This window comes from Eutrema salsugineum, unplaced genomic scaffold (genome assembly GCF_000478725.1).
Source record: "Eutrema salsugineum unplaced genomic scaffold, Eutsalg1_0 scaffold_3, whole genome shotgun sequence".
NCBI lineage: Eukaryota > Viridiplantae > Streptophyta > Magnoliopsida > Brassicales > Brassicaceae > Eutrema > Eutrema salsugineum.
The window spans coordinates 6,204,444-6,230,456 of NW_006256756.1; the positions used below are offsets into that span (position 1 = coordinate 6,204,444).

General features: G+C 33.8%; 2 protein-coding genes across 2 annotated transcripts; both read left to right on the forward strand.

Annotated features, from left to right (window-relative positions):
- Window positions 1-12,683: 12,683 nt before the first annotated feature.
- Window positions 12,684-15,199, forward strand: LOC112085309. Its single transcript, XM_024154513.1, has 6 exons — window positions 12,684-12,842; window positions 12,924-13,097; window positions 14,127-14,314; window positions 14,420-14,543; window positions 14,620-14,793; window positions 14,882-15,199. Exons 1-6 carry the CDS (start codon window positions 12,684-12,686, stop codon window positions 15,197-15,199), a joined length of 1,137 nt encoding a protein of 378 aa, XP_024010281.1.
- A 6,975-nt stretch (window positions 15,200-22,174) lies between these two features.
- Window positions 22,175-25,967, forward strand: LOC112085310. Its single transcript, XM_024154514.1, has 8 exons — window positions 22,175-22,238; window positions 22,314-22,493; window positions 22,586-22,711; window positions 22,781-22,840; window positions 23,564-24,430; window positions 24,542-25,082; window positions 25,165-25,768; window positions 25,917-25,967. Exons 1-8 carry the CDS (start codon window positions 22,175-22,177, stop codon window positions 25,965-25,967), a joined length of 2,493 nt encoding a protein of 830 aa, XP_024010282.1.
- Window positions 25,968-26,013: the final 46 nt, after the last annotated feature.

The window sequence follows — 26,013 nt, forward strand, 5'->3', positions numbered from 1 at the left end:
TCCTAGGGTTTGTGAAGCACACCCACGAACTCTCTCTCTCTCTATCTAAATTTTAGGTCTCTATTCGATTCTGCCTCTTTAGAATGACCTAAAGAGGGTATTTATAGCTTCTGGGGTGGTTCTGGACACTTAGGGCTTCAAAAATAACGAAGGGAATTGATCTGGGCTTTATTTAAGTCGTCGGGAAAGTGAACGACCAAAGTCCGCGGTCGCGGTGGCTCTACCCGCGGGAAAATGGGTGTTTGCCGCGGTCCCGACACTTGTTCTCTTCCGGAACTGCATTTTCTGTCATTCTTGCATCGGGAGTATCTGAAGATCTAACCGTTGGATTGTCTCCAAACCAAGTGCATTAGAAAGCTGGTTGGATCCTCTATGTTGTCTCAAATTTTGGGGGTGATCAGACGGTGAGAAGGTCTTCATCGCTTGTCATACTTCTGACGGTCTGCATTTATCCAAAATTGCTCATTTGTTCCAAATTGCATATCTTTTGCCCAAGTTTCCTGTAAAGTCTTTTGAAACTCTAAAACATTGAAAACACTTTAAAAACATGGAAAACAGAGTTAAAACACCTGCATAAGACATAGTTATGATCCATAAAAGTGGTCAAAATACGGTGTTATCAACTGTCATTAAAAATGATAAAGATGAAATGATCGCTACAAGAACAGTAACTGGACATCGTACGTGCATCGATTACCGGAAAATGAATGCAGCAACGAGGAAAGATCATTTTCCACTTCCCTTCATAGATCAAATGCTAGAAAGATTAGCTAATCATCCCTACTATTGCTTTCTTGATGGATACTCCGGATTTTTCCAAATTCCTATTCGACCGGAGGATCAAGAAAAAACGACATTCACTTGTCCATATGGCACGTTTGCTTACAGACGTATGCCTTTTGGATTGTGTAATGCACCTGCTACCTTCCAGCGGTGCATGATGTCGATCTTCACAGATTTTATTGAGGATTTCATGGAAGTGTTCATGGATGATTTCTCTGTCTATGGATCTTCTTTTGAAAAATGCTTAGCCAATCTTGGTAAAGTTCTGCAAAGATGTGAAGATAAGCACTTAGTATTAAATTGGGAAAAATGTCACTTCATGGTACAAGACGGAATCGTGCTTGGGCACAGAATTTCGGGAAAAGGTATTGAAGTTGACAAAGCTAAAATCGAAATCATGACCAGCCTACAACCACCCACAAACGTAAAAGGAATTCGTAGTTTCTTAGGACACGCAGGATTCTATAGGCGCTTCATTAAAGATTTTTCTCAAATAGCTAGACCTCTTACGCGTTTGCTTTGCAAAGAAACAAACTTCGAGTTCGATGATGAGTGCTTAGCCGCGTTTCATAAGATCAAAGAAGCTCTTGTCTCCGCTCCAGTCGTGCAAGCACCTGATTGGGAACTCCCATTCGAAATCATGTGCGATGCAAGTGACTATGCAGTCGGAGTAGTAGAAACTGCACGTAATCTACTACGCAAGCAGAACTCTAGACGAAGCTCAATGCAATTATGCTATAACAGAGAAAGAACTTCTAGCTGTCGTATTTGCATTTGAGAAATTCCGTTCTTATCTCGTAGGATCTAAGTCATAGTTCATACTGATCATGCTGCAATCAAGTATCTAATGTCTAAGAAAGACGCTAAACCTCGGTTGATAAGATGGATCCTCCTACTGCAAGAATTCGATATCGAAATTCGAGATCGAAAAGGCGCAGATAATGGAGTTGCAGACCATCTTTCACGAATTCGAGTTGAAGAAAGATTGCCCTTAAATGACAGTTTGCCTGAAGAAAATATCTATGCTATAGATACAACCCCCACCAATGCTAATACCGCACCACCACGTCCTTTAATGCGAAGAGCAGATGCTTTCAACACCCCATGGTTTAGGCACATAGCGAATTACTTAGCAGCTGATGTAGAGCCCCCACAATTTTTCGGGTATAGGAAGAAAAAGTTTCTGAAAGACGTAAGACATTATTTTTGGGATGAACCCTATCTCTACAAGAGATGTGCTGATGGGTTATTCCGAAGATGTGTGGCTGAAGAAGAGATGGAAAGAATTTTATTCGGATGCCATAGCTCGTCTTACGCAGGACACTTTGCAACTTTTAAAACCGCTTCAAAGATCTTACAAGCAGGTTTCTGGTGGCCTACTTTGTTCAAAGATACTCAAGCTTATATATCGCGATGCGATAAATGCCAAAGGATGGGCAACATAAGCAAAAGGAATGAGATGCCTCAAAATTTTATTCTCGAAGTCAAAATTTTTGATGTCTGGGGAATAGATTTTATGGGACCCTTTCCTACTTCTTTTGGAAACCAATACATCTTAGTAGCAGTAGACTACGTCTCTAAGTGGGTAGAAGCAGTCGCTAGTCCCACCAATGATGCAAGGGTCGTCATGAAGCTGTTTAAATCTGTTATATTCCCGCGTTTTGGAGTTCCTAGAATTGTGATAAGCGACGGAGGATCGCACTTCATCAACAGAATTTTCGAGAATCTTCTTAGAAAGAATGGAGTTACACATAAGGTTGCTTCTCCATACCATCCCCAAACCAGCGGTCAAGTAGAAATCTCAAACAGAGAGATCAAGTCGATCTTGCAGAAAACTACTGCAGTTCATCGCAAAGATTGGTCTACCAAACTTGATGATGCATTATGGGCATATCGAACAGCATTCAAGACACAATTAGGAACAACACCATTCAACCTAGTTTACGGAAAAGCATGTCACCTTCCAGCAGAACTCGAGTATAAGGCGCAATGGGCTATCAAGGAGATGAAAATGAATCTGAAAACAGCTGGAGAAAGAAGACTACTTCAACTTCATGAGTTAGAAGAAATCCGACACAATGCCTACGAAAACTCGAAGATCTACAAGGAGAAGACTAAAGCATATCATGATAAGAAGATTATTCATAGAACTTTTGCTCCTAACGATAAGGTACTTCTTTTCAATTCTCGTCTTAAGCTTTTTCTAGGAAAATTACGTTCAAGATGGTCAGGACCCTTCACGGTAAAGGAAGTCAAGCCATATGTAGCCATTGTCCTGTGGGACAGAACCGGAAACTCATTCACAGTGAATGGACAGCGTGTAAAGCCATACCTGGCTGAAGAAACCAAAGACGAAAGAGAAGTGATGTTTTTGATTGATCCATCATCGGCCAATGATGAGATCAAGGAGAGTCACGACCCCGGTTAAGTCTAATCGAGCAACAATGTCTAGCTAACGACTTGAAACAAGCGCTTAATGGGAGGCAACCCACTTGGTATTTTATCTATTTCCCTTTGACCTTTATTTTCTATTTCCATTGCTTTGTTTCTGTTTCATTAAATTTCAGGTTTTCAATAAGGAAGAACAAACACAAAAGACGAGCAGCACTCTCCAGCACGATAAGTTCACTTAAACATTTCAACTTTTCTATATTCTTTACCATTCTTTCCGAGATTTATCACACTGAGGACAGTGTGAAATACGTCTGGGGGAGGATGTTCATCCGTTACTAATGAAATTTGATTTGTTTTGAGTTTATTTTGGACACATAAAATTTTTCAAAAATTTTTCGAAAATCGTTTTCAAAAATGTTTTTCAAAATTTTTCAAACCAGGAACACAGTAAACATTACTATGATGAATTAGATCAGTGTGCTTCTACGCTATTTCTTCGTTTTTTGCTCTTTTGTGATTTAGGCCTAGACTAGGCGGTAGCTGAGTACTTGCATTACGAAATCCCACCAGAGGACTTCTATTCACGAAGATTCTTTCTGACAGGATATACTAGCTCATTTTATTTGACCTTAATATTGACATTTAATTTTCTCATCATTGATTTTAGGCAGGCATCAACATACACATCTAGGACGTCTTTTACCCTCACTTTTACCACTCTTTGTCATCCTAGATGACCAGTTTATCTTTATCTGGTACCATACCCTAAACCCAAAACCCTTGTTTTCAATCCTCATGCATTCTCTCTTTAGTTTATATCAGCAGATATGTGCAAAAACGTCGGAGAGAAGAGGAGCGACACAGTTTTCAGTCACTCACAAAGGAGACTGAATGGAATTGGGAAGGAAGAGTATCAGAAACTTCGTAAAGCTTTACAAGACAGATATTGACTGGTAATTTCGTACTCTCTAAGACTCTATATCTAAAGATGTTCCCGTTCTCTAAAAAGAAAAAAAAAAAAAAAAAAAAACCGTGAAAAGAGAAAGGGTGACAAACAGGCGTAATGAGTCTTAGATTGTCGAAATTTGTGGAGCAAGAAGAATCTTCTAAGCGTTTATAGAGCTATGTTTTTGAAAGATTTACAAAAATCTAAGTCTGGGGGAGTTAGGAGAGAACCTGAGGAAGAAGGCCAGTAATCTATGGCAAGAAAAAAGTGACTGAAAACTGTGGATACCAACAGCTTCACTCTCTCTTGCGGTTTTGTATAATATCTTGCATTCTCCAGATCTTCAGGTAACCCGTAAACACTTTAAGCCTTACCCCTAGAATAACCCTTTTTACACCTAGCCTAGATTGCCTTGCCTAGACTTTCTTTGATGAGAACCACCGAGATTTCTAATGAATGTTAAGAGCTAGTTGACTGGAAGTCAGATCTAAGTGTGTAGATTTTCGCATGACGGATTAACGGACTAATTTGCTTGTATTTTGGTGAGAATTTTCTAGACTAGATCCAATTAGATGTTTCACGATAAGTTATGGTTTAGAAGGACGGTCACTGAGATATTGTTTAGTTCCTGCGATTTTTAAAATTCTTTCCTGACTTAAGTTTGTTTGAGGACAAACAAAAAGGTAAGTCTGGGGGAGTTGATAACACCGTATTTTGACCACTTTTATGGATCATAATTGTATCTTATGCAGGTGTTTTAACTCTGTTTTCAATGTTTTTAAAGTGTTTTCAATGTTTTAGAGTTTCAAAAGACTTTACAGGAAACTTGGGCAAAAGATATGCAATTTGGAACAAATGAGCAATTTTGGATAAATGCAGACCGTCAGAAGTATGACAAGCGATGAAGACCTTCTCACCGTCTGATCACCCCCAAAATTTGAGACAACATAGAGGATCCAACCAGATTTCTAATGCACTTGGTTTGGAGACAATCCAACGGTTAGATCTTCAGATACTCCCGATGCAAGAATGACAGAAAATGCAGTTCCGGAAGAGAGCATGTGCCGGGACCGCGGCAAACACCCATTTTCCCGCGGGTAGAGCCACCGCGACCGCGGACTTTGGTCGTTCACTTTCCCGACGACTTAAATAAAGCCCAGATCAATTCCTTTCGTTATTTTTGAAGCCCTAAGTGTCCAGGACCACCCCAGAAGCTATAAATACCCCCTTTAGGTCATTCCTAAAGGTGTAGAGACGAAATAAGAGAGAAAGAGAGAGAGAGACACAAACCCTAGAGAGAGAGGAGCCGCCGCCCTTGGAGGAGGAGCCGCCGCTAGAGCATCATCGCGCCTCCATCTGCGATTCCGTTCTTCGTTCTTCTTCCTTCTTTTCTTTAATTTCCTGCAACTTTCAATACTCTGTGATGATTGTTTACAATATGGTTGAGTAGTTACCCAGTTGGGTTTAAAAGGATTATTCAAAGGGAATTTCATGTGTCTTTGCTTATGAATCGATAGATTTAGGATTATTAATCTTCTAGATGTTCTTCGTTTGCCTTTAATCTTACTGCGTGATTCTTTGCTGGCCACTTAGAAGCCGATCTGATATGATATGTTGCAAAAGCTTTCATTGATTGTTTGAACTAGGGTGAAACGAGCAATTCTTCTATAGGAGTGGAAACCTACCTGTAGTTGAGTTGTGAATATTGATGAGTCTTGTTCTGCTATTGCATCTTCTCCTTTCCAGAATCAGAGTGGAAACCTACTGATTAGGGTTGCGAGAGATAGTTGTTTAGTGCTGCGAAAGTAGGCTATTCATACTTCCGTGCCTCGAGTTCTAGAACATACGTAGTTGATTACCTTTATCATATGCTTGAAATCGACATAGCATAGACTATGAACCCCTGCGAATTACCCTTGAGCCCCAACGTTTGTCTTTAATCGCTTACAACCTTCAATTCAGTTTGCTTTTCATTTGCTTGTTCTTTGCTTTCAATCGCCTAGTTTAATTGTTATTTACTTGCCTTCTATTCGCTTTGTTTAATCGCTTTACCTGCTTTAGTTTTCTTTCAATTGCTATTTAATTGCTTTCTAGTTTAGATTTAGTGACAACCAAAAAACCCAAAACCAAAACCAAAACCCTTTTAGTTCTAATCTGATTTAAGTGTTGCAGTGAATTCGTACTGAAACAACTAAGTCGCTGTGGATCGATACCCTAAGTACTACAGCGCACATCTGTGCACTTGCAGACATTTAGGGGTTATAAATTTAAAACCTGAAGCTTAGTAAAACGAAAACAACAAACCCTGTATTGCTCGCATCAGTTGGATTAGTTAATTTTAAATCATTAAAATCGATATTAGTTGCTCTAAAAATGGAAAACTTCTTTAATTCAAGTAAAAAGGGTCTGGGCCATAATCTCTTCTCTCGAATAAATTGGCCCAAATTTCAAACCCAAAAAAAAATATACATACCTTCCAATACGTCGTTTGTGCTGATTGAGATGTTAGTGTGTTGGTTAAGTGCTTTGTCCATTTATCGAAGATTCACGGGTTCGAATCCTGTGATTAGTTTTTTTTTTTTTAATTCGATTTTTGGAAATATTTTGTATTTATTAAATATTTTATAAAAGGGAATATTCCATAATTTCTTTGTTATTATCTAGAATGGAATCTTTACATTTTTATTATTAATAACTACGAAATTCATGGGAAGATAATATCGCATGTAGATCAATAATTACATTTTAGTATTTTTCACAAGTAAATAAACCCTAGGTTGTTTAGACGTATAAATATGAGCGTTTTCAACCAAACTTCTCATAATTTACGCATTAGTTGTTCTATTAGGGTTCTGTAATTATTTTGCTAGGGTTTTTATAATAGCATTAACTTTTTGGATCTCTTTAGAAAAGATTCAGCATGTTTGTCTATTTGGATGCAAAGCTAACAATGTGTTCGTCTAAGTACAGCTTTGATCATCCATCTAAAGTCATCATCACTTGGGAAGTTCCGTCTACCGATTCTGGTATATATGTATAATTATTATCAAATTTAATAATAGTATGTATGCTCTCAATTTTTTTAGATGAGTTCTAAAAATTTATACGACTATAGGTTTTGATAACCAGGCTTATGCTCGCGGGTTAAAGTCTGTGTTGAAATCGCATCATCAGAATATGGATAACAAAGACATGACTGATTATCGTTACGTGACTCCATATGTTTTCGTGGATATCACCAAAAAAAAAGGTTGTTGAACCTCTTTAGGTTATTCATTCAATTTATAATACTTATTAGTAGTTGTTTGTATTTGTAGGTTATCCATGCAAGCTACTTATCGATTCTGCTATCGATGAATGGACCTTGCGGACATATAATCCTGTTATCGAAGGTAGTCCTGTCTATTAATCTTACAGTTTTTACTGTTATATCTTAGCCTTTCAGATGCATACCCTTATTATATATTAATCTATGAACGTTTTCAATTTTTATGTAGATATTGATTCTTCGTATCATATATCTATTCTTGATCACGAGCTTTTTATCAAAGGAGGTATTTCTGCTCTTAATGAAATATATTTTTGTTAATGGTGTATATTAAGTCTTTATGTTTGTTCTAATGTTTGTTTTGTGTATTTAGTTTCTGATCGTGTTAATACGAGTGATCATGCTCAGAAGACTTTTCTATGGGATTTTGCGAGGAATGCTTGGGTTATGAATAAAGAATCTAATGGTTTCAATTCTTTGTTTTTTGTTTTGAACACTGATTTTTTTTTTTTTAGAATACTAATTACACCGTTCTTACATATATTTATCTATGCAGAAGATAGTGACTCTGATGATACCGAGGTTTTATCGGGTCGTGGTATTGATGATGATTATGGTTTTGAGGATTATATGGGGTCTGATTCAGAGACGGGTGAAGATACTGATGATATGGACCAAACAGATGAGTATGATTCTGAGGATGATTTTATTGACGACGATGAGACTTGTGAAGAATCTGATGGTTCAAGTGATAGCTCAGAAGATGATAGCGGTGATGACGAAGATGAAGATGATGACGATGCCGATTCAACTGATGATAATGAAAATGATGATGAAGATGTTATGTTGGATGATGAGACTGATATTGACGATGATAGTGAACATCAGCGAAACGTCGAACTGAATGATATACTCATCGAAAAGAATATTAGTATATCTGGACACCAGGATTCGGTGTGGACTTATACAGTTTCTCTTGGTTCAATGTGTTTTGGTAGGTGTGTTTCACGTTTGAGTCCTTCCAAAGATGATTGTACTATCTTTGTTAAGGTTTTACAAACGTGGGTGCATATGCTAATTTCGAAACGTTCTTCTATGGAGCTCATATTGTCGGATGAACAGGTATTTATTGTACTATTACACAAAAATATTCTAAATTTTTGTCAGTGTCTAATTAGCTGTTTTATTCACAGGGTGTAAAAATTCAGGCCACTGTTAGTGATGGTGAGATCAGTGTTGCATCGTCTGCATAGATGTTGGTAGTTGGATTATTATCAGTCGTTTTTCTGTTATCGATTGTGAGGATAGTTGTAGACCGACTTCTCATAGATACAAAATATTGTTCATACCATCAACTATCATTGACAAGACTTCACGTAGATGTGAAAATGCCTATTTTGACTTCGTTGATTTTCAAAGGATATTGGATCGTGCCCATGATGATGACTATTTAGTTGGTGTGTTTATTTTTGATTTAGTTATTGAATTTCGTTATTATTATCTTACTGATGTTAACATTGTTTAATTTTTGTTGTCTATAAAGATTTGATAGGTCGTGTCTTAAATGTAAGACTATCTGGAACGTCCTGTGGTTTACTGACTGGAGAGCATTCTTTTCCTTCATATGGCAGTCTATGTAATGATATATGTGATTCCGAGATATGGGGTTCATACTCAACCGTCACGTTTCTGTCTTAAAGATAAACGGTACTGTCTGCTGAATGTTTTAAACTGTATAATGTCGTTTTAATTATTCTATCCATCTGAATATGCGTGGCATGTTTTTAATTTAGTGGTGTTGATTTGAGTTGTGAATTATTCGGTGAGATGGCGAAAAACTTTTATGCATCTTGGAGACGCTGTGATCAAGATATCATTGTGTGTGTGCTTAGATGGGCCGTTATTGATTATTTTGGAGGTATTTTTAGTATAATAATTTATATTCTCTATGTTCGTTTCGTTTTATTGTTTTGACTCTGTATTTGTTTTATCAACATAGGCAAGATCACTATATCTTCCACATCTCCTACTAAGTTCGAACTCAATCCCCGTATTCCTGAGTTAGATGAGTTTTTGGAACAGTGAGTTTCTAATACTTAATGTTTGTATTTTGACTTTTTGGTATTAATTCGTGGCCGCCTTCTCTCTCTCAACTCTTTTTTATAACAATGCAGATATCCGCGTAAGAGGCCATGCACGCGTGGTAGTGTGGCACGTCTACATTGAATAGTGTTATGACGTCTACATTGAATATCATTTAAAAAAATGATTTACCATGTATAGAAATTATAGTTTAATTATTCTTTGTTCTTCAGACCTCTTTATTTCAATCAATAAATATATTTTTTTAATGAAATTATTATTGTTGTTTGATATTGAAGTATAGAAAGCGGAGAAAATAATATAAGTTATATATTCATATAATAACGCATGTTTTTATTGGTTTCTTGGACTCCAAGTAACTCATATTTATAAATATTTAAGAGGATTCGAATATATCCCCGATCATATCACAACTTTTCGTTTTTTCCATTTAGTGTCTATGAGAATCATGGTGTTTGAATGGATTATTTTATTGATTTCTTGGACTCCAAGTAACTCATATTTATAAATATCTAATAGGATTCGAATATATCCCCGATCATACCACAACTTTTGTTTTTTTTCATTTAGTAGCTATGAAAATCATGGTGTTTGAATGAATTGATTAATTACTTATTAAAAAGGGAAAACTCGGTAGTTGAGAGGTGTATAAAATGTAAATAAAGGAAAACATTCTAAGAAACCCTAGAAAAAAATAAACAACGCGTAAACCACATAATTCTTATATCTCTATATATATGCATATATTTCGGTATAGGTATATATATGCGTCTATCGCGACTTCACGGGTTATCAGTCTGCATTGTTAGAATTGTTTGCATTTGGGTTCTTCGATGAAAGCGTTTGGTAAATGAGTTTTGTATTACGTTTTTGAGGACGTCACTAATCGTTAGTTTTCTTTACGGTATTCTATTGATTGTTGTTATTGTATATATGATTGTTGTTCTATTTTATATGTCTAGGTGCTCACAGGCGACCACGTGTTAATTGGCAAGTTATGCCGTTTCATCTCCCGGGAGAAAATATTGTGTTTTCTAATAATTTAGATAGACGTGTTGCTGCTAGAAAACCTAAATTCCTTGCTTGGTTTAGGTGTAATCAGTCTTATCCAGAGGCAAGGAATCTTTTATACTCGGAGATTCCTTCTATGTTTGTATGGGATCGTAAAAATAGGACATGGAGGCCAAGACTAAAAGGAAATTCTAGTGCTTGTGTTGTGGACGAATCGCCGACTGAGTACAGAGAAGAGTATTATCTGAGGCTATTATTGGACATAGTTAGGGGTCCACGTAGTTTTGATGATATTAGGACTGTTGGTGGAGTCGTTTATCCTTCGTTTAGAAGTGCATACCATGCATTAGTTCGTTGGTTGATTATCAGAAGACAGTAATTTTTTACCATGTTTTTTTTTAGTTTCTTTATCGTGGTATACTTATTTCTTATTTTAACAAAAGCAATATATAATAAATGATATTAGAATAATTATATATATCAGTTTTGTTATAATAATAAAGTTTAATTATAACATATTATTATTCCGCTTTTCCGTAATCTTATCGTTGCTTATATTTTGTCAAATTAAAATAAAATAACTATATATGATACGCCGTATATATAGAGTTGTTTATCATTCTTTTGGTGTTTTGCAAACTGCAAACTTCGGTCGGTGTATTTGTGATGGATAACTCATATCGTTGCTTTTCTTTTACCGAGTTCGAGTATATAATAGATGGATCATGCGACGTTAACAGTTGTGTGGGTAAGCTGTGTGTATTACGTATGTTCTTGTGATATGACACATATTATGTTTTGTAAGTTATAAATCGCTATAGTGTTGACTTGCCTTTTTATGTTTTTACCGTTAAGATCTAATTGGACGTGTTATGACTGTTGGAAACTAACAATATCCTTTTGAAAGCTACATGATGAACGAGATATATATCGAATTGGAGAATCAGAGGTATTGTGTATTATCATACTGTTTAGAATTCAGAGCTACTTATTTACAACTAATTTTCCGCTGATTGTTTTATTTTATAATTATTAGAAGATGTCGTCTACCATGTCGTTTGGTTGGTAATTTTGGTCGAGATTTTCTCGATGGGTTGACGCATTGTGATGATGATATGATAATATGTATCGTTCTGGCTGCAAAAGTTGATATCATTCGAGGTATTCTAAGGCTGGAATTTATGATACTTTCTCGAATATATATATAACTATATTAAAACTACAAGTGCTTGTTAAGTTATTAATTATTTCAATTTTTTTTTGTGATATAAGGTAATTGGATGGCTGTAGCGGCTCCTAATTACACACGGATAATGTTGGCACCAGCTATTCCTGAAGTAGTACGTCTCCGGGAGGCATTGGTGTCAACCGATCAATATTGATTTCCATTCCACAAATACATAAATCTTGGAATAACAGCCTATGAATTTTTTTATATCGTGTAAAACTACATTGCAGTTTTTTAGTTTGTTATTTTTCATTTTCTTCTCATATGAATTATCTTATATATCTCTGCGTGTGTGCGCGATTTTTACAATATATTATAGTAATTGTTCATTTAATATTTAGACTAATAATTGTTCTTTCATGCGATATGTTATTTAAGAATTATAAATGTTATATACAGAGGATAAATTATACAAATGATAAACCGTAAAAATATTTTGATTGATCGCATTTTATCTAATTTATTGTTACACTTAATTATTGATATGTATTATCATTTTTAGTAACTTAAACACATCTTTTAGGAATAATTCCTTAAATTGTTTTTCTAAATCGCTAATTATTTATCTATTAAATATATTTTCTACTTTGTATATACAATTACTGTAATGTTTGCCATTTTTTAAATTGAATTTAATTTCATGATGTTAATTTTCCGTTAAAGTATATCTAAATCGATATTATCTGAGTATTATTTTATTATTTTATACAGAGAATTAGAAGATTTTATCGTTTTTAACATTTTTAAAATAAAAAAAAAATAGAAGATTTGATCGTCTTTACCTTTTGTTGCGATATATGTATATTCTAAAAAAGTTGTAAATCATATCCGAACTAAGTCTAATTTACATATATATATCATGTCTCCTACTATATATATATAGATACCCATTCTTCGTCTTGATCTCTCCCAATCTTTTCTCTTTGTTATAATATCGTCTGGTCTAAACTATGTCGATTTTTAAAAGAAAATCAGCATCTAATGTTTTCGTTAGGGATTTACGTCCTGGCTCTGATAACTTTGTTATCAAAGTTAATATCCTCAAGATTTGGGATGGATTCAAAGGTAGAGGGGGGTGTTCACTTGAGATGGTCTTGGTTGACCAAGAGGTTAGTCCTATAATTTATGAATATCTCGGTTAGCCAATTATTTGTTGGTTAATTTTTTTTTTATTGTCCTTTGGATCTTAGGGTGATAGGATACAAGCAACTCTTGAAAGGTTTTTCGCTAAATCTTTTCGTAAAGATTTGATCGAGGGGAGATCGGTGATTATCAATACTTTTAAGGTTGTTGAGTATAATTCTGAGTATCGAACTACACGAACACCTTTCAAGATAGTGTTCTATGCAACTACGACTGTCTCTGTATGCTTGGATTTTCCTCAAGACGTTCTGAGAAATATATGAAAAGTTTTATAGATATTTTATCAACTGATTTGGACAATGGCTACTTGATCGGTAACATATCTAAACTGAGACGCATATTTTTAAAAATATTTTTATGACACGGTATTTTTTATGACACGGTAATTGTTTTGGTTCTTTCGTTTCGTCCTATTTTATTACAAACGCTAAGACGTGGTCGGACAAATCGTAAGAGTTGGTCATGTTGAGGACGTTATGGCTCAAGGAAAACGTCGTTCTAGACTTAAGATTTATCTTAGGGATGAGAGGTAACATACTTAGTTCTAATTTAATAATTTATTTTACTATGTGTTATTTTTTAGTTATATGATTTAACTCATGATCATTTATTAATTATAACAGCGATCTACAATTACCATGTACTCTTTGGGCTGATTATGCAAAAGAAGTTGCTGATTATGTTAAACGTAATTGCGCATCCGTCGTTGTGGTTATTATAAGGCTTGCGTGTATCAAAAACTATCGAGGTATATTACTTAATGATTTATACTGATTCAATTTTAGTGACGATTATGAAGAGTTTTATCATAGATTATATATATTTCTGATACATCGATTTATTTACACTTTTTAGGTGAGATGAGCGTCTCAAATGCTTTTAATACAACTCAGATTTTGTTTGATCCAGTTTGTCCTCTTGTGGTGAAATTCCGATCTGAGTAAGGATTTATTTAATGGAATTATAGTACGGTTTTATTTGTACGTATGTTCGTTTTACTATAATTAGTTTCTTTATTTTTTCCGTTTAGGTTGCCTCAAGATAAGTATATTCTCATTCCTAACGAAGATGATTCGGGTGTAGATTCTAAAGATTCATTAAACAATGAATTTTTGGGAACTAATATTAGGCGAAATTTAAGTTCTATACATTCGATCGATACGGTATGTGAATATGCGATACTCTATTATTTATGTTTATAAAAAAAATTTGTATATCGGTGGTTGTCGTTGATTATCTCGAGTAAGCAGGTTGGTAAGTATGTGACATTGGCGACTATACGCTCGGTTGCCAATAGTAATTCGTGGTATTACATAGCATGCAAGAAGTGTGAAAAAAAGGTTCATCCTATACCCGAGAGAGACCATGCTCCTTCGCCGCCGTCTTGGAAATGCATTAATTGCAATAGTAATGTTTATGAGTCTGAAGTTGTTGCTAGGTAGTCAATCTCTATTCTTTGAATTCGGCGTCCACATACTTTCTAATCTTTACGTCTTATATTTTTTATATTTATAAAATTAATTGTATAATTATTCTTTTATAGTTTCTTTCTGTTGTTGATTGTGGACGATGGTTTTGGAGGGACGGCAGTCTTTGTCGTGTTTGACAAAATTGCTCAAAAATTGTTTAAGAAGACTGTCGAGGAAGTTTTCGAAGAGTCTGTTGGGGTACACTTATCGTTTTATTTGATAAGCGTTATGATTATATACCTCAATTAAAATATTTTTGTAATATATTTTGTAGGATAATTCGTCTGGACTGCCTCAATCACTGCATGATCTAGAAGGAAAAGAGTTCCTTTTTAAGGTTGTTGTAACTGAAGATAATGTCAAAAAGGTTAAGAATTCGTTTTCGGTTGACCAGTTTAGATATGATGACTACATGATTCAGACGTTCTGTAGTCAGGTCTATTCTGAGGTATGCTTTTGATTCTTATTTTGTCTGGATATTTGGATATATAACTATGCATAACGGATTACTTATTTGATATGTTTTTTTTTTTTAGCCTCCGTTTTTGGAAACCTTCGTCGATGAAGATAGAGGATCACATGTTGAGAAAACTCTGCCTGCCTGTTCTAAAAGTGATTGTGATGATCCTCATGTCAATGTCGATGTAAATGCAGAAGATTCTATCGAGAAGATTGTACCTGCATCTTCTAAAAGTGACTGTGATGCTCCTAATGACATTGTTAAACTAAATACAAATGTCACACTCGAGAAGACAGCTCCTGTGGGTTCTAAAAGAGATCGTGAGGATCCTGACGTCATTCCTACTCCTGTCAAAACATCTGGATCTAGAAGGAAGAAGAATTCTATGTCATAGGATGTTTAGTGATAATGCGTTCGCTATTATATTATCTTAAATTTTATGTTTTGAGTTTTGGTAGAACCTTTTTATTGAGAATATTAATGATTTAGATTTTATGTTTACTTAATTTTATTTAATTTGAAAGAGTTGTTTTTCTTTTCTAAAATTAATTTGTTTCTATTCAATTTTATGTTTACAATCATCGCGTGTATCGCATATTCACATCATGTCTGTAAATCATTTTTTATCGCATTTATTTTGTTATGCTTATCAAGTTGATATTATGTCGATAATTCATTTATTATTCTTTTAGATATGATAGTGGGTTATAATCAATAAACCTTTTGAAGCGTTTTTTGTGATTTAGGTTTATCCTTGAACACATATACCTAACGTCCTGGAAACTGTCGTGACTTTGAAAACTGATTCTATTGCGACCCGATTCATATAAATCTAAACTCTGTCCTTTTTTTGTTGTAATTATCAAAATTAATAAAATGTATATATATCACGATATAGTTAAATAAATATCGTGATATATATATATATATATATATTACGATGATAATATTTGTACGAATAAGTATCCAGTATATGTAACAAATGAATTATATATTCAGTTTTAATGATTCTCGAAGATTCTAGAGAAGATTTATTCTGTTATATTTACGTGTGCGTATATTTATGAAATAAAACAAAAATGTCAAATATTATCAAATAAAAACAAAAATGTCAAATTTCCAATAGAAAAAATGTCAACATTATAATAAAACCCTAGAATACTCGGTTATATATAGATGTAGTGTCATATCGTGGTTTATTCTATTCTTTGCTGTGTACTTTTTCTTTATACCTCTATAATGAACTCATCAGGTGCGATATATACTATACATCCACTTGATATCGTATACTATACATCCAACGTTATATCGTTTTGTGTTTATTAAGTTCTGCTTTCATATTTATATTGGTTTGTAACTTAGATCTAATTATGTTTCGTAGGTGCAAATACACGTGGAAGTGTTCGTCTAAACGTTTTGCCTTTCCATCTTCCTGAATCTGAGATTGTGATGACTGATGAAGGCGAGAATCTTGGTCCTAATCGAACATCTAAATTCACGGCTTGGATGAACTGCAACAAAAAATACCCGGAAGCTAGGATGCTTACGTATTCAGAAATTCAAAGTCAATTTGTTTGGGATCGTAAGCAAAAGTTATGGAGACGAATTGTCATTGGTGACCCTGGAGTCAGTGTTATAGCAGATTGTTCGGATGGATCTGACGAGGCTTATTATCTCAGGATTTTGTTGGCTGTTATAAAGGGCCCATGTTCTTATGAGGATATTAGGACTGTTGCTGGTATCGTGTATCCTACCTTCAAGGATGCATGTCATGCGATGGGACTAGTCAATTTATAAATTTCATAAGTTAAGCATTAGGATTTTAAGTTATTTTTTTATTTTTTATTTAATTTTATATTTTCATATGGCATATTACGATTACTAAAATGTTTTCGTTATAATTAATGAAATTACTAAGGTTTATTTTAATATCGTATTTTTATCAAAAAGTCTCCTATAGTTTACCGTCATAAGAAAAAACAAAACATGGTTTCCGAGTTGAAATTATGTTATATTTATAATGTTTATGAATTGATGTTTTTCTTTTCTTTCGTCTCACGGATCAACCCTAGCTTATTTTTGGAATATTTCCAATGAATATATCATCATTTGATCCGTTGTAACTCCGAAGGGAAATTTACCTTATCATAAAATAATAAAATAAACTTTTATGTGAAAATGGATCTTATATATATTTATCGTATTTTTTTATTAACAAAAAAAGTTAATTTTAGTTGGAAATTGTCATTTAATTTTATTAGTTTTGACGAATCGTTGCTTAAGTATATAAAACCCGCCTTTAAAAGCAGAACCGTCATTTCTAAAGTATTTTAAACACGCCTTTTAAAACATAACCGTTCATTGTCTCCGTCTTATAAAAAGAAACGTTCATTTTTATCATCTTTCATCTCCAAACTAAATAAAAACAACGAATGTCTCCATGTAATAGAGTTTCTGAACTTCAGAAGATAAACAGCGAGCAACGTATTTTTGTCCAAGTAGTTAGAAATTATTATGATTTTACTCTCATTGGTTGCCCTAATCGGATTTTAGTTCTCGCTGATGAATTTGTAAGTTTATGAGATTTTAAAAGATTATCCCTGTTCATGTTTTGGAAATGTAATCGTTTATTGATTCTTTTTTACTAAAACTGTGTAGGACAATCGCATCCTGTGTACCATGCCATTTGAAATAATTGACAAATTCGAGGATGTGTTGCTCGAAGGAGAGTGGTATTTTTTTTGGTAATTTTGCAGTTACAGACAAATTACCACATCCAAGTATATCATCAAACAACTGTCATATACGTATCAACGAGGGTACGATCACTGAGAAAACCGATCCGAAGTCTTCCAGAGAAATATACTCTTTCTGTCCATTCATAGATATTTTGTTTGCATCCATTCAAACAGAACGATATCTTGGTAAGTATCTTACATGCATGTTGTTATCTTGGTTTATCTCATTAATTGAGAAATGAATTTTTTTCTAACTTAGTTGTTTGATTTTTCAGTTGATCTTCTCGGGGTTGTCACTTTTGTTCAGAAACTTCAAAGAGGAGTTCATATGTCCGATACATCGGATACACCCACAGAACGTCCACTTATTCGTTTTGTACTCGAAGATCTCGGGTAAGTACAACTTATCCTCAGAGTAACTGGTGTCAGATTTGTGTTTCTTGATATATTAAAATATGTTAATTATCTTCTATGTTGGTGTAAATATATACAGTAGAAATTCCTTGAAATGTATTGCTTAGGATAACTTGGCAACGAAATTTGAAGAACTTTGGACGAATCGTGATAAGTCTTCAAGGCATATTATTGTATTGCGATTTTTCTCTTTCAATAGGTGGAGGGGTACGTAAATATTAACTATTAATATCTATTCAATATGGCAATTAATCAGAAGTTTAACAGATTTATTGTTTTCACATGCATACTGAATATGTATATGTTATTAGATGAGTGGATAGTTGAATCGGAAAGATTCATATCTGATATTCTCGAGGATCCTCCTACTCCAGAAGTGGCAATAGCAAAGATGAGGTATGTAGATTCCAATTTTGATTTTATATCCTGTATATGTATTTTATTGACATCTATTTTATGATTTTATAATATTGTCATATTGTACCAGGCTTGAAACTGCAGTTGATTTTACCCCTTTGAATGATGAATATGAAGATCAGTTTCCGTAGGAAATATTAAATTTTTATTTCGTTTTTTATAGGTTGTGTATTTGAACAACATAGCTATTTTTTATTTTTATTGTAATACATAAAATATTCAATATCTATAAACTTCACTATAAACTTCATCTGTTTCGCAAAGCATCTCATTTTAGCGTTTTTTTTTATTTACAAAGAATATCACTTTTTGTTTTCAATGCAATATTGTGTTCTTAGTCCATTGACACTGTTGTTGATTTAAAAGTATTATAATATTTTACTAGAAAAATAAATATGTATATATATAATAAACATATATTTTAAAAAATTGAAAAAAGCAATGTATACGAAAATAATAATATGAGGAGATTTTTGATATAGTACCATCGTTTATTGAATCAAATGATAAAAACATATAAAAAAAAAGAAAATAAAACATGCGAAAAAAGAAACTATTCAAAAATTTAATATAATACCATTGTCTGATTCCGTGATTGTGGTCCGCATTCTCTCGACTTCTAGTAGGTTAGGGTTTAGTAAAATTTCGGTACAATCGTATGCAGTTATCGCTGCCCAAGCATGTGCAAATTTGAACAGTTGCACGAAACGTATAACACAAATGTTAATTTTGTGTTCTTTCCGTGATAAAGCAGTCATCAGGTCCAGTGCATAGTCGTTCCGTAATAACACTTGCAATCTAACATCTCTGTTGGACATATAATAATCATATAATGTAGTAAAAATTGATAATTACAGTGATTGCAATTGAGAAACATATTTAAAAAACTTACGATTCGTTACGGAGTTCCACGTAAACATTACCCCACTTTCTTTGGCTCTTGGAGGATTTGTGACTAAATGTTCCAATCACCGCGATGTGTCCAATTATATCTAATAAAAAGATTAGTTGAGAAAGTTTATAGATATAAAATAGCATATATTTTTTGTTATTATTTATTAATTTATCTAAAGTCATACCAACGAAAAACAATGGGTCTCGGAGATTGTTGTGTATGTTACCAAATTCAACGATACTTAGGTAGTTGTTGTTATCATAGAAAGGGATCTTTGAAAAATAAGTTTGAGAATTCCATATTATTTTATAATTGTGCAACGTCGGCCTCAAGTCTCCGATGACAGGGACTACACCAAAACGGTAAAGAATAATTGAATCTCCTTGCTTCACTTCTGATGTAAAACTGTCTATAAACCCTTTTGATATTGATCCATGTATTTTATCACCCTAAAAAAAACAAAAATATGTATATCAGAGACGTGATATGCACAAAAAATATAAAGTCACCGGAATACCTTTTTATCAACCAACACCAAATCTAAAGTGTTATCAGGTTCACCGATGTGCTCGAACATATGCAGTATTTTCACACGAATACGTCGTAGTTGAATTGATGGAGTTATATTGGAGACATTGGTGTAAGTCATATTTTTCATTGCTAAAAGACAAGCAGCGATCGACATGATGTAGTGCCTATAAAACCTAAAAAGTAGTCGTCATATATAACTCGGTAATGCTAATACGTCGTTTTTATATATAACGATATATTCCTAATACCAATTGGAAAATTGTTATAATTATAATAGTATATTATAATAGATCCCTAATACAAATCGGAAACGGTATCCCTGTGATCGTGATAAATTTTCTATCAAGGTCCTATGTTATCCTAAAAATGTAAAATAAGCATTAAGGTATCTCAAAAATGTAAAATATTCGATATATCCTTTTATTTTAAATTGTATAAATAGGAAACAAATGTTTGGTTTAAGTATTGTCTCTGCTATGTTTATTTAAGTTATCTTTGGACGTAATTGTTGTAGTTGTTTTGAGGCTCTGGGTTTGCGTTTAACCTAAATGGCTTATTTACTATCTATCGCCGCCGTGTATAAAAAATATGATCAAAATCTGTTTGGAATTTCCGAACTCGATCCTACCAAACGTATATGGAAGACTAAGTTGAAAGTCTTACGTAAATTTAAAAGATTTCCTGAATGTGACCGCACGTTAGACTTTATAATGGGGGACTGGAAGGTATAACACATCAATTTCATTATTATATTTTAGTTTTTGTAATGATAAATGTCTGAATGTTTTATTCCATACTTCTCAGGGACAGAAGATTTATGTAACTGCACCGATTGAATTTTATGATAAGTATTCGAGGATATGTAACGAGGGTGATTGGGTTCTTCTAATAAATTTTAATCTATTGCCTCTTACTGGTGAATTTAAGCCAAGTACACATCCTTATATGATTCAACTTACCAGTGATACAACATGTGCAAGCTCTTATACTTTAGATATCAATGGTTATTTTTCGTTCGTTGTTTTCGAAGATATTATGAATGGGACTATTGATTTTAACTACTGTGTGGGTGAGTATTCTGTGTATTTTTCATTACCGATTTCTCATGCAGTTGATTATTTGATATTCATTTTTTTTTTTAAAACAGATCTAATCGGTAAGGTTGTCAACGTTGGAAACTCTCACGATAGAATTGGATCCTTAGGATACTCTAGACAGCCTATAATAAGATTTGATCTCGAAAACGAAAGGTAATCTATTTTATGTTAATAGAATTTAAAAAACGAATTTTTAAGTTTAACTCAGACTGTTATTTGTTTGATGGGAAACTTAAGGAACCGACGTTTATCATGTTTTTTGAAAGGTGATTATGCTGAAACTTTTCTTCGTGAGTTGGGTGGATGTAAACAAGATGTCATTATTTGCATCATTCGTTTTGCGAAGATAATTTTTCGACGAGGTATATTTTTATTTTTTATATGAGATGGTTGTAAAGTATATGCGATAAATATGATTTGATTTTCGTTTCTTCGATAATATAGGGTGTTTCTTGGCAACTACGTCGTGTGATTGCACACAAGTTATTCTAAATTCGCCATGCTTCGAGGTCTATCAGTTTCGAGAGTTGATATCCAGTCGTTAAACCCTGATGTTACGAGTTCCGTGCTAATGTTTTAGGAATTATTTTATATCAATTTTTATTTTTAGGTTTTGTGGTTTGTGTTAAACATCGTATGTGATTTGAATAAAACTTGACTTGTGATGTAGTGTATGAAAATAAGATTTTTTAATTATTATTTTCATGTATGGATTTCGATGTTCATAGTTATCCCCAAAACGCCTGCGTAACGAATTGTAGTATAATTGTCCACTGGAAAAAAAAATATGTGATGTAATTTATTGGATGATATGTTAAATAACCATATTTTTGGGAGAATATTCAATTTCTAAGAAATATAACGATAGTCTTTTCGGTTTTCGTAAAACATTAGGATAATATATTTGTTGTAATGTAGAGATATATTTTTAGGATTAACTCTGCATATTTGGAATAATAAATAATTATTTATAGATCCGCGTTATTGTAATGTAGAAGTATTTCAATAGTATTTTAACATTATCACGAAAAATATAAATTTTCGATATTAGAGAAGATAGGCATATTATCGCGAAGAATAAGTAATGTTAACATTATCGTGCGGTTTTCTATTTCGAAATCCTTTTTATTACCAAAATCTTAATTTATTATGAGAAGCGAAAATGTATATTTTGCATTATCGCGCAATATAATATTTCATATATATAGTTTGTTAATGATTGTGTATTTTGATCACACATTATTATTTTTTTTTGTTCGTGCTGTTCACCAGAAAAAATGAAACGTAAGCTTGGGCGTCCTCAGAAAAAAAGTTCATCTTCGTCGATTGCTCCAAATAAAGGTGTTTTTTAAGTAAATTACATTTTTAAGACATTTACGTGTTATAAATTTGCTTACTATTAATTGTAATTTGTAGGTGGTAATGCTAAGAACGCACGATATGCTCCTACCAGTGTAACCGATAGAGACCAACATGGAGGTTTGTTCAGTTACAATATCAATGAAGTTCCTGATCTAACACCCTCGGGAATTCGTAATGCACAGCAGAGACGAATGCATATCATGCGTGAGAGGAGAAAAAGAAAAGAAGCTATTGGTTTGATCTTCTTTTTCGTAATTACAATGTTTATTAATAATTATATGCCTGATTTTCACTTATTATTTTTTCCGTAAAAAAAAAAAAAACAGATCTTTTGGCTACTTCTATCAACACCAAAGAGTTTGCTTGCTTTATTGCTACTAATTCTGAGTCCGATATGGATAATGATGAAGACTCTATGTCGGAAAGTGAGGATGTGGAAAAATCGAGGCCTGGTAATAAAAAGAAAGGAAGACCCAAAAAAGGTGCTAAAACCTCTGAATTTTGTGATGGGGATGCAACAGAGACCGTTGTTACTAGAACAGATTTATTAGAATCAGTTAGTCCTGGTCTGAAAGATGGAGGTTATGGTTTTTATTATACTAATATATTTCATTCAATACATAATATATAACTACTGTGTAATTAACATTAAGCAATGAATATTATTTTAATTAGGTTATTACGACGATGGTGATCCTATATATATATGTGGTAATTGTAAGGCTTATATGTGGTATGGAGAGAGGTTGGGTAAACGATATCGTCGTGGGAAGCCTATATTCTCCATGTGTTGTGGTCAGGGTAAAGTCGTTCTTCCACTTCTTAAAACCCCTCCGAAATCCTTATTAGCATTGATGTATAATGATGGTGATTTGCGTGATCACTTTTGTGAGTTTATCCGGGCGTATAATATGATGTTTTCTTTCACTTCTCTTGGAGGAAAAATAAATAAAGAAATCAACGACGGGAAAGGTCCTTACATTTTCCAAATGAGTGGGGAGAACTACCATTCTATATGGGAGTTGCTACCACCTCCTGGAAAAGAACCAGCTTTTTTACAGCTATATATATATGATACCGCAAATGAAACATCTAACCGAATAGCTGCTTGTGGGTATGATTATTATTCTTTTGGTTTATATTAAATTTAATCATTGAGATCAATTTTAAAACATATATGTATTGTTATTAAATGTTATATGGTTTTAACTCTTATAAGAATTTATTTTAAAAAATTTACAGGAAAACAGGACCGGCTGATAAATTGCGAGTGAAGGTTGTTGAGAAAATAAAAAATATGCTAGATAAACATAACAAACATGTGGATGCATTACGAAACGTTCGAGAAAGGTTTGATCCTAACGATGATACAAGCCGGTTAAGGATAATTTTAAAGTGTGACAGGAAAAGCGATGGAAGGACTGAGAATCTACCAGCTACTAATGAAGTTGCTGCATTGATACCTAATGATTTCAATGGTGAGGTAGATGCACGTGATATCATCATCGAGTGTAAAAAGACTGGAAATCTCAAAAGGATCAGTAAACTACATCCTGCGTATCTGCCTTTGCAATATCCATTATTGTTTCCCTATGGTGAGGACGGGTTCAGACTTGGTATCGATATTGGTTTTGTAGATACTCAAGGGAGGAAAAGGTTGCATATTACTATGAGAGAGTTTTTTGCTTACCGCATACAAGAGAGGGTTGGTGAGTCACCAATCATCCCTTTATCTGGAAGATTGTTCCAGCAGTTTTTAGTGGATGCGTTCACGATGATTGAGACTAATAGACTACGTTTCATATCAATGAATCAGTCTAAACTTCGTTGCGAAAATTATGACAAAATAAAGAAAACTTTTGATGGAGGTGACACTGATCTTTCTGACAAGGGTAAACGTATTATTATACCTTCTTCTTATACTGGTGGTACAAGGTATATGGTGCAACACTATCTAGATGCGATGACTACTTGCCAGCATTTTGATTTTCCGGATCTTTTCATAACCTTTACGTGTAATCCCAAATGGCTTGAGATTACCAGGCACCTAAAAAGACATAACTTGAAGCAAGAGGATAGACCAGATATATGTACGCGAGTGTTCAAGATGAAACTAGATGATCTCATGCACAGGCTCACCAAAGAAAATGTGTTAGGTGTCGTAAAAGCCGGTATGTTTTATTAAACTAAGTATCTTATTTCGTTTAGCAATATAATGTCCATAACATTGCTAGATGATCATGCTAACTAATCTTTTAAAAACTACCATTTATTCGTTGCAGCGATCTACACGATTGAGTTTCAAAAACGGGGGCTACCTCATGCACACATCGTTCTTTTTTTAGAAGCTGGTCACAAGCTACCAACTGGTGATGACATTGATAAGATAATATGTGCTAAGATTCCTGACAAGGATATTGATCCAGCGCTGTATGAGATAGTAGGAGATGTTATGATGCATGGTCCATGTGGTGCTTTGAATAAGGATAGTGTTTGCATGGCTGAAGGAAAATGTACAAAGTATTTTCCAAAACCTTACAGTCCGATCACTAAAATAGATGATGTTGGATATCCTATATACAGGCGACGTAATGACAAGAAAGTTATCGTTAAAAAGGGTATTGAATGTGATAATGGATTTGTGGTTCCTTATAATAGGAGTCTCACACTGCTTTATAGGGCTCATATCAACGTCGAATGGTGTGTACAATCTCGATCAGTAAAGTATCTATTCAAATATATTCATAAAGGTGCTGACTACATTCGTGCAACTGTCAAGAATGATGATAAAGAAAACGAGATTAAGAAACACTTCAATTGTAGGTATGTTTTAAACATTTTGTTCACATATTTTATATCTTTGAAATTCCAATCTTCCATTATTTAATAATGTCTTTCTATGTAGGTATGTAGCACCTTCGGAGTCTACGTGGAGAATTTTCCGTAATCATACTCACCATCGCACGGTTTCTGTAATTAAACTACCCTTTCATTTACCGAATCAGCAAATGGTCATATACAACGAGGATGATCCAGGTGACGAGGTTATTAATCGTGTCTCAGTTGGTACGTCAAAATTCATTGCTTGGATGGAGTGCAACGATATGTATGAATTGGCGAGGACGTTAACTTATGTGCAATTTCCTACGAGATTTGTGTGGAATAACACAAAGAGAATATGGACGCCACGATCAAGGAGAGTTGCTCTTGGTAGAATCACGTACGTACCCATTGGGGCAGGTGAAGCGTATTATTTAAGGCTTCTGCTTAATTTAGTCAAAGGATCACGTAGTTTTGATGATATAAAAACGGTCAACAAAGTTCTACATTCTTCGTTCAAAGACGCTTGCTATGCGTATGGATTATTGAATGATGACAAAGAATATATTGAGGCCATCAATGAGGGTGGCTTGTGGCTTTCTGCCAATTATCTTCGTCGTCTTTTTGTGATGCTGCTCACTACTCAAAGTATATCCATTCCTTCTAGAGTTTGGGATGCTACGTGGCAGGTATTATCAGATGACATCATATATAATTACAGAAAAGCTGCCAGTGATCAAAGTAAGTCGTATAGTTATTGTTTGCGTTGTTGTTATTATATATCTTTAAGATATTGATAGCTAATTTATCTTTTGTAATTTTTTTGAAATTGTGTAGCTGTTAGTCTATCTCAGGAGCAAGTTAAAGACTTTACTCTGGTCGAAATAGAACTTCTTTTACGTGTAAGTGGGAGATCCTTAAAATAATTCACACC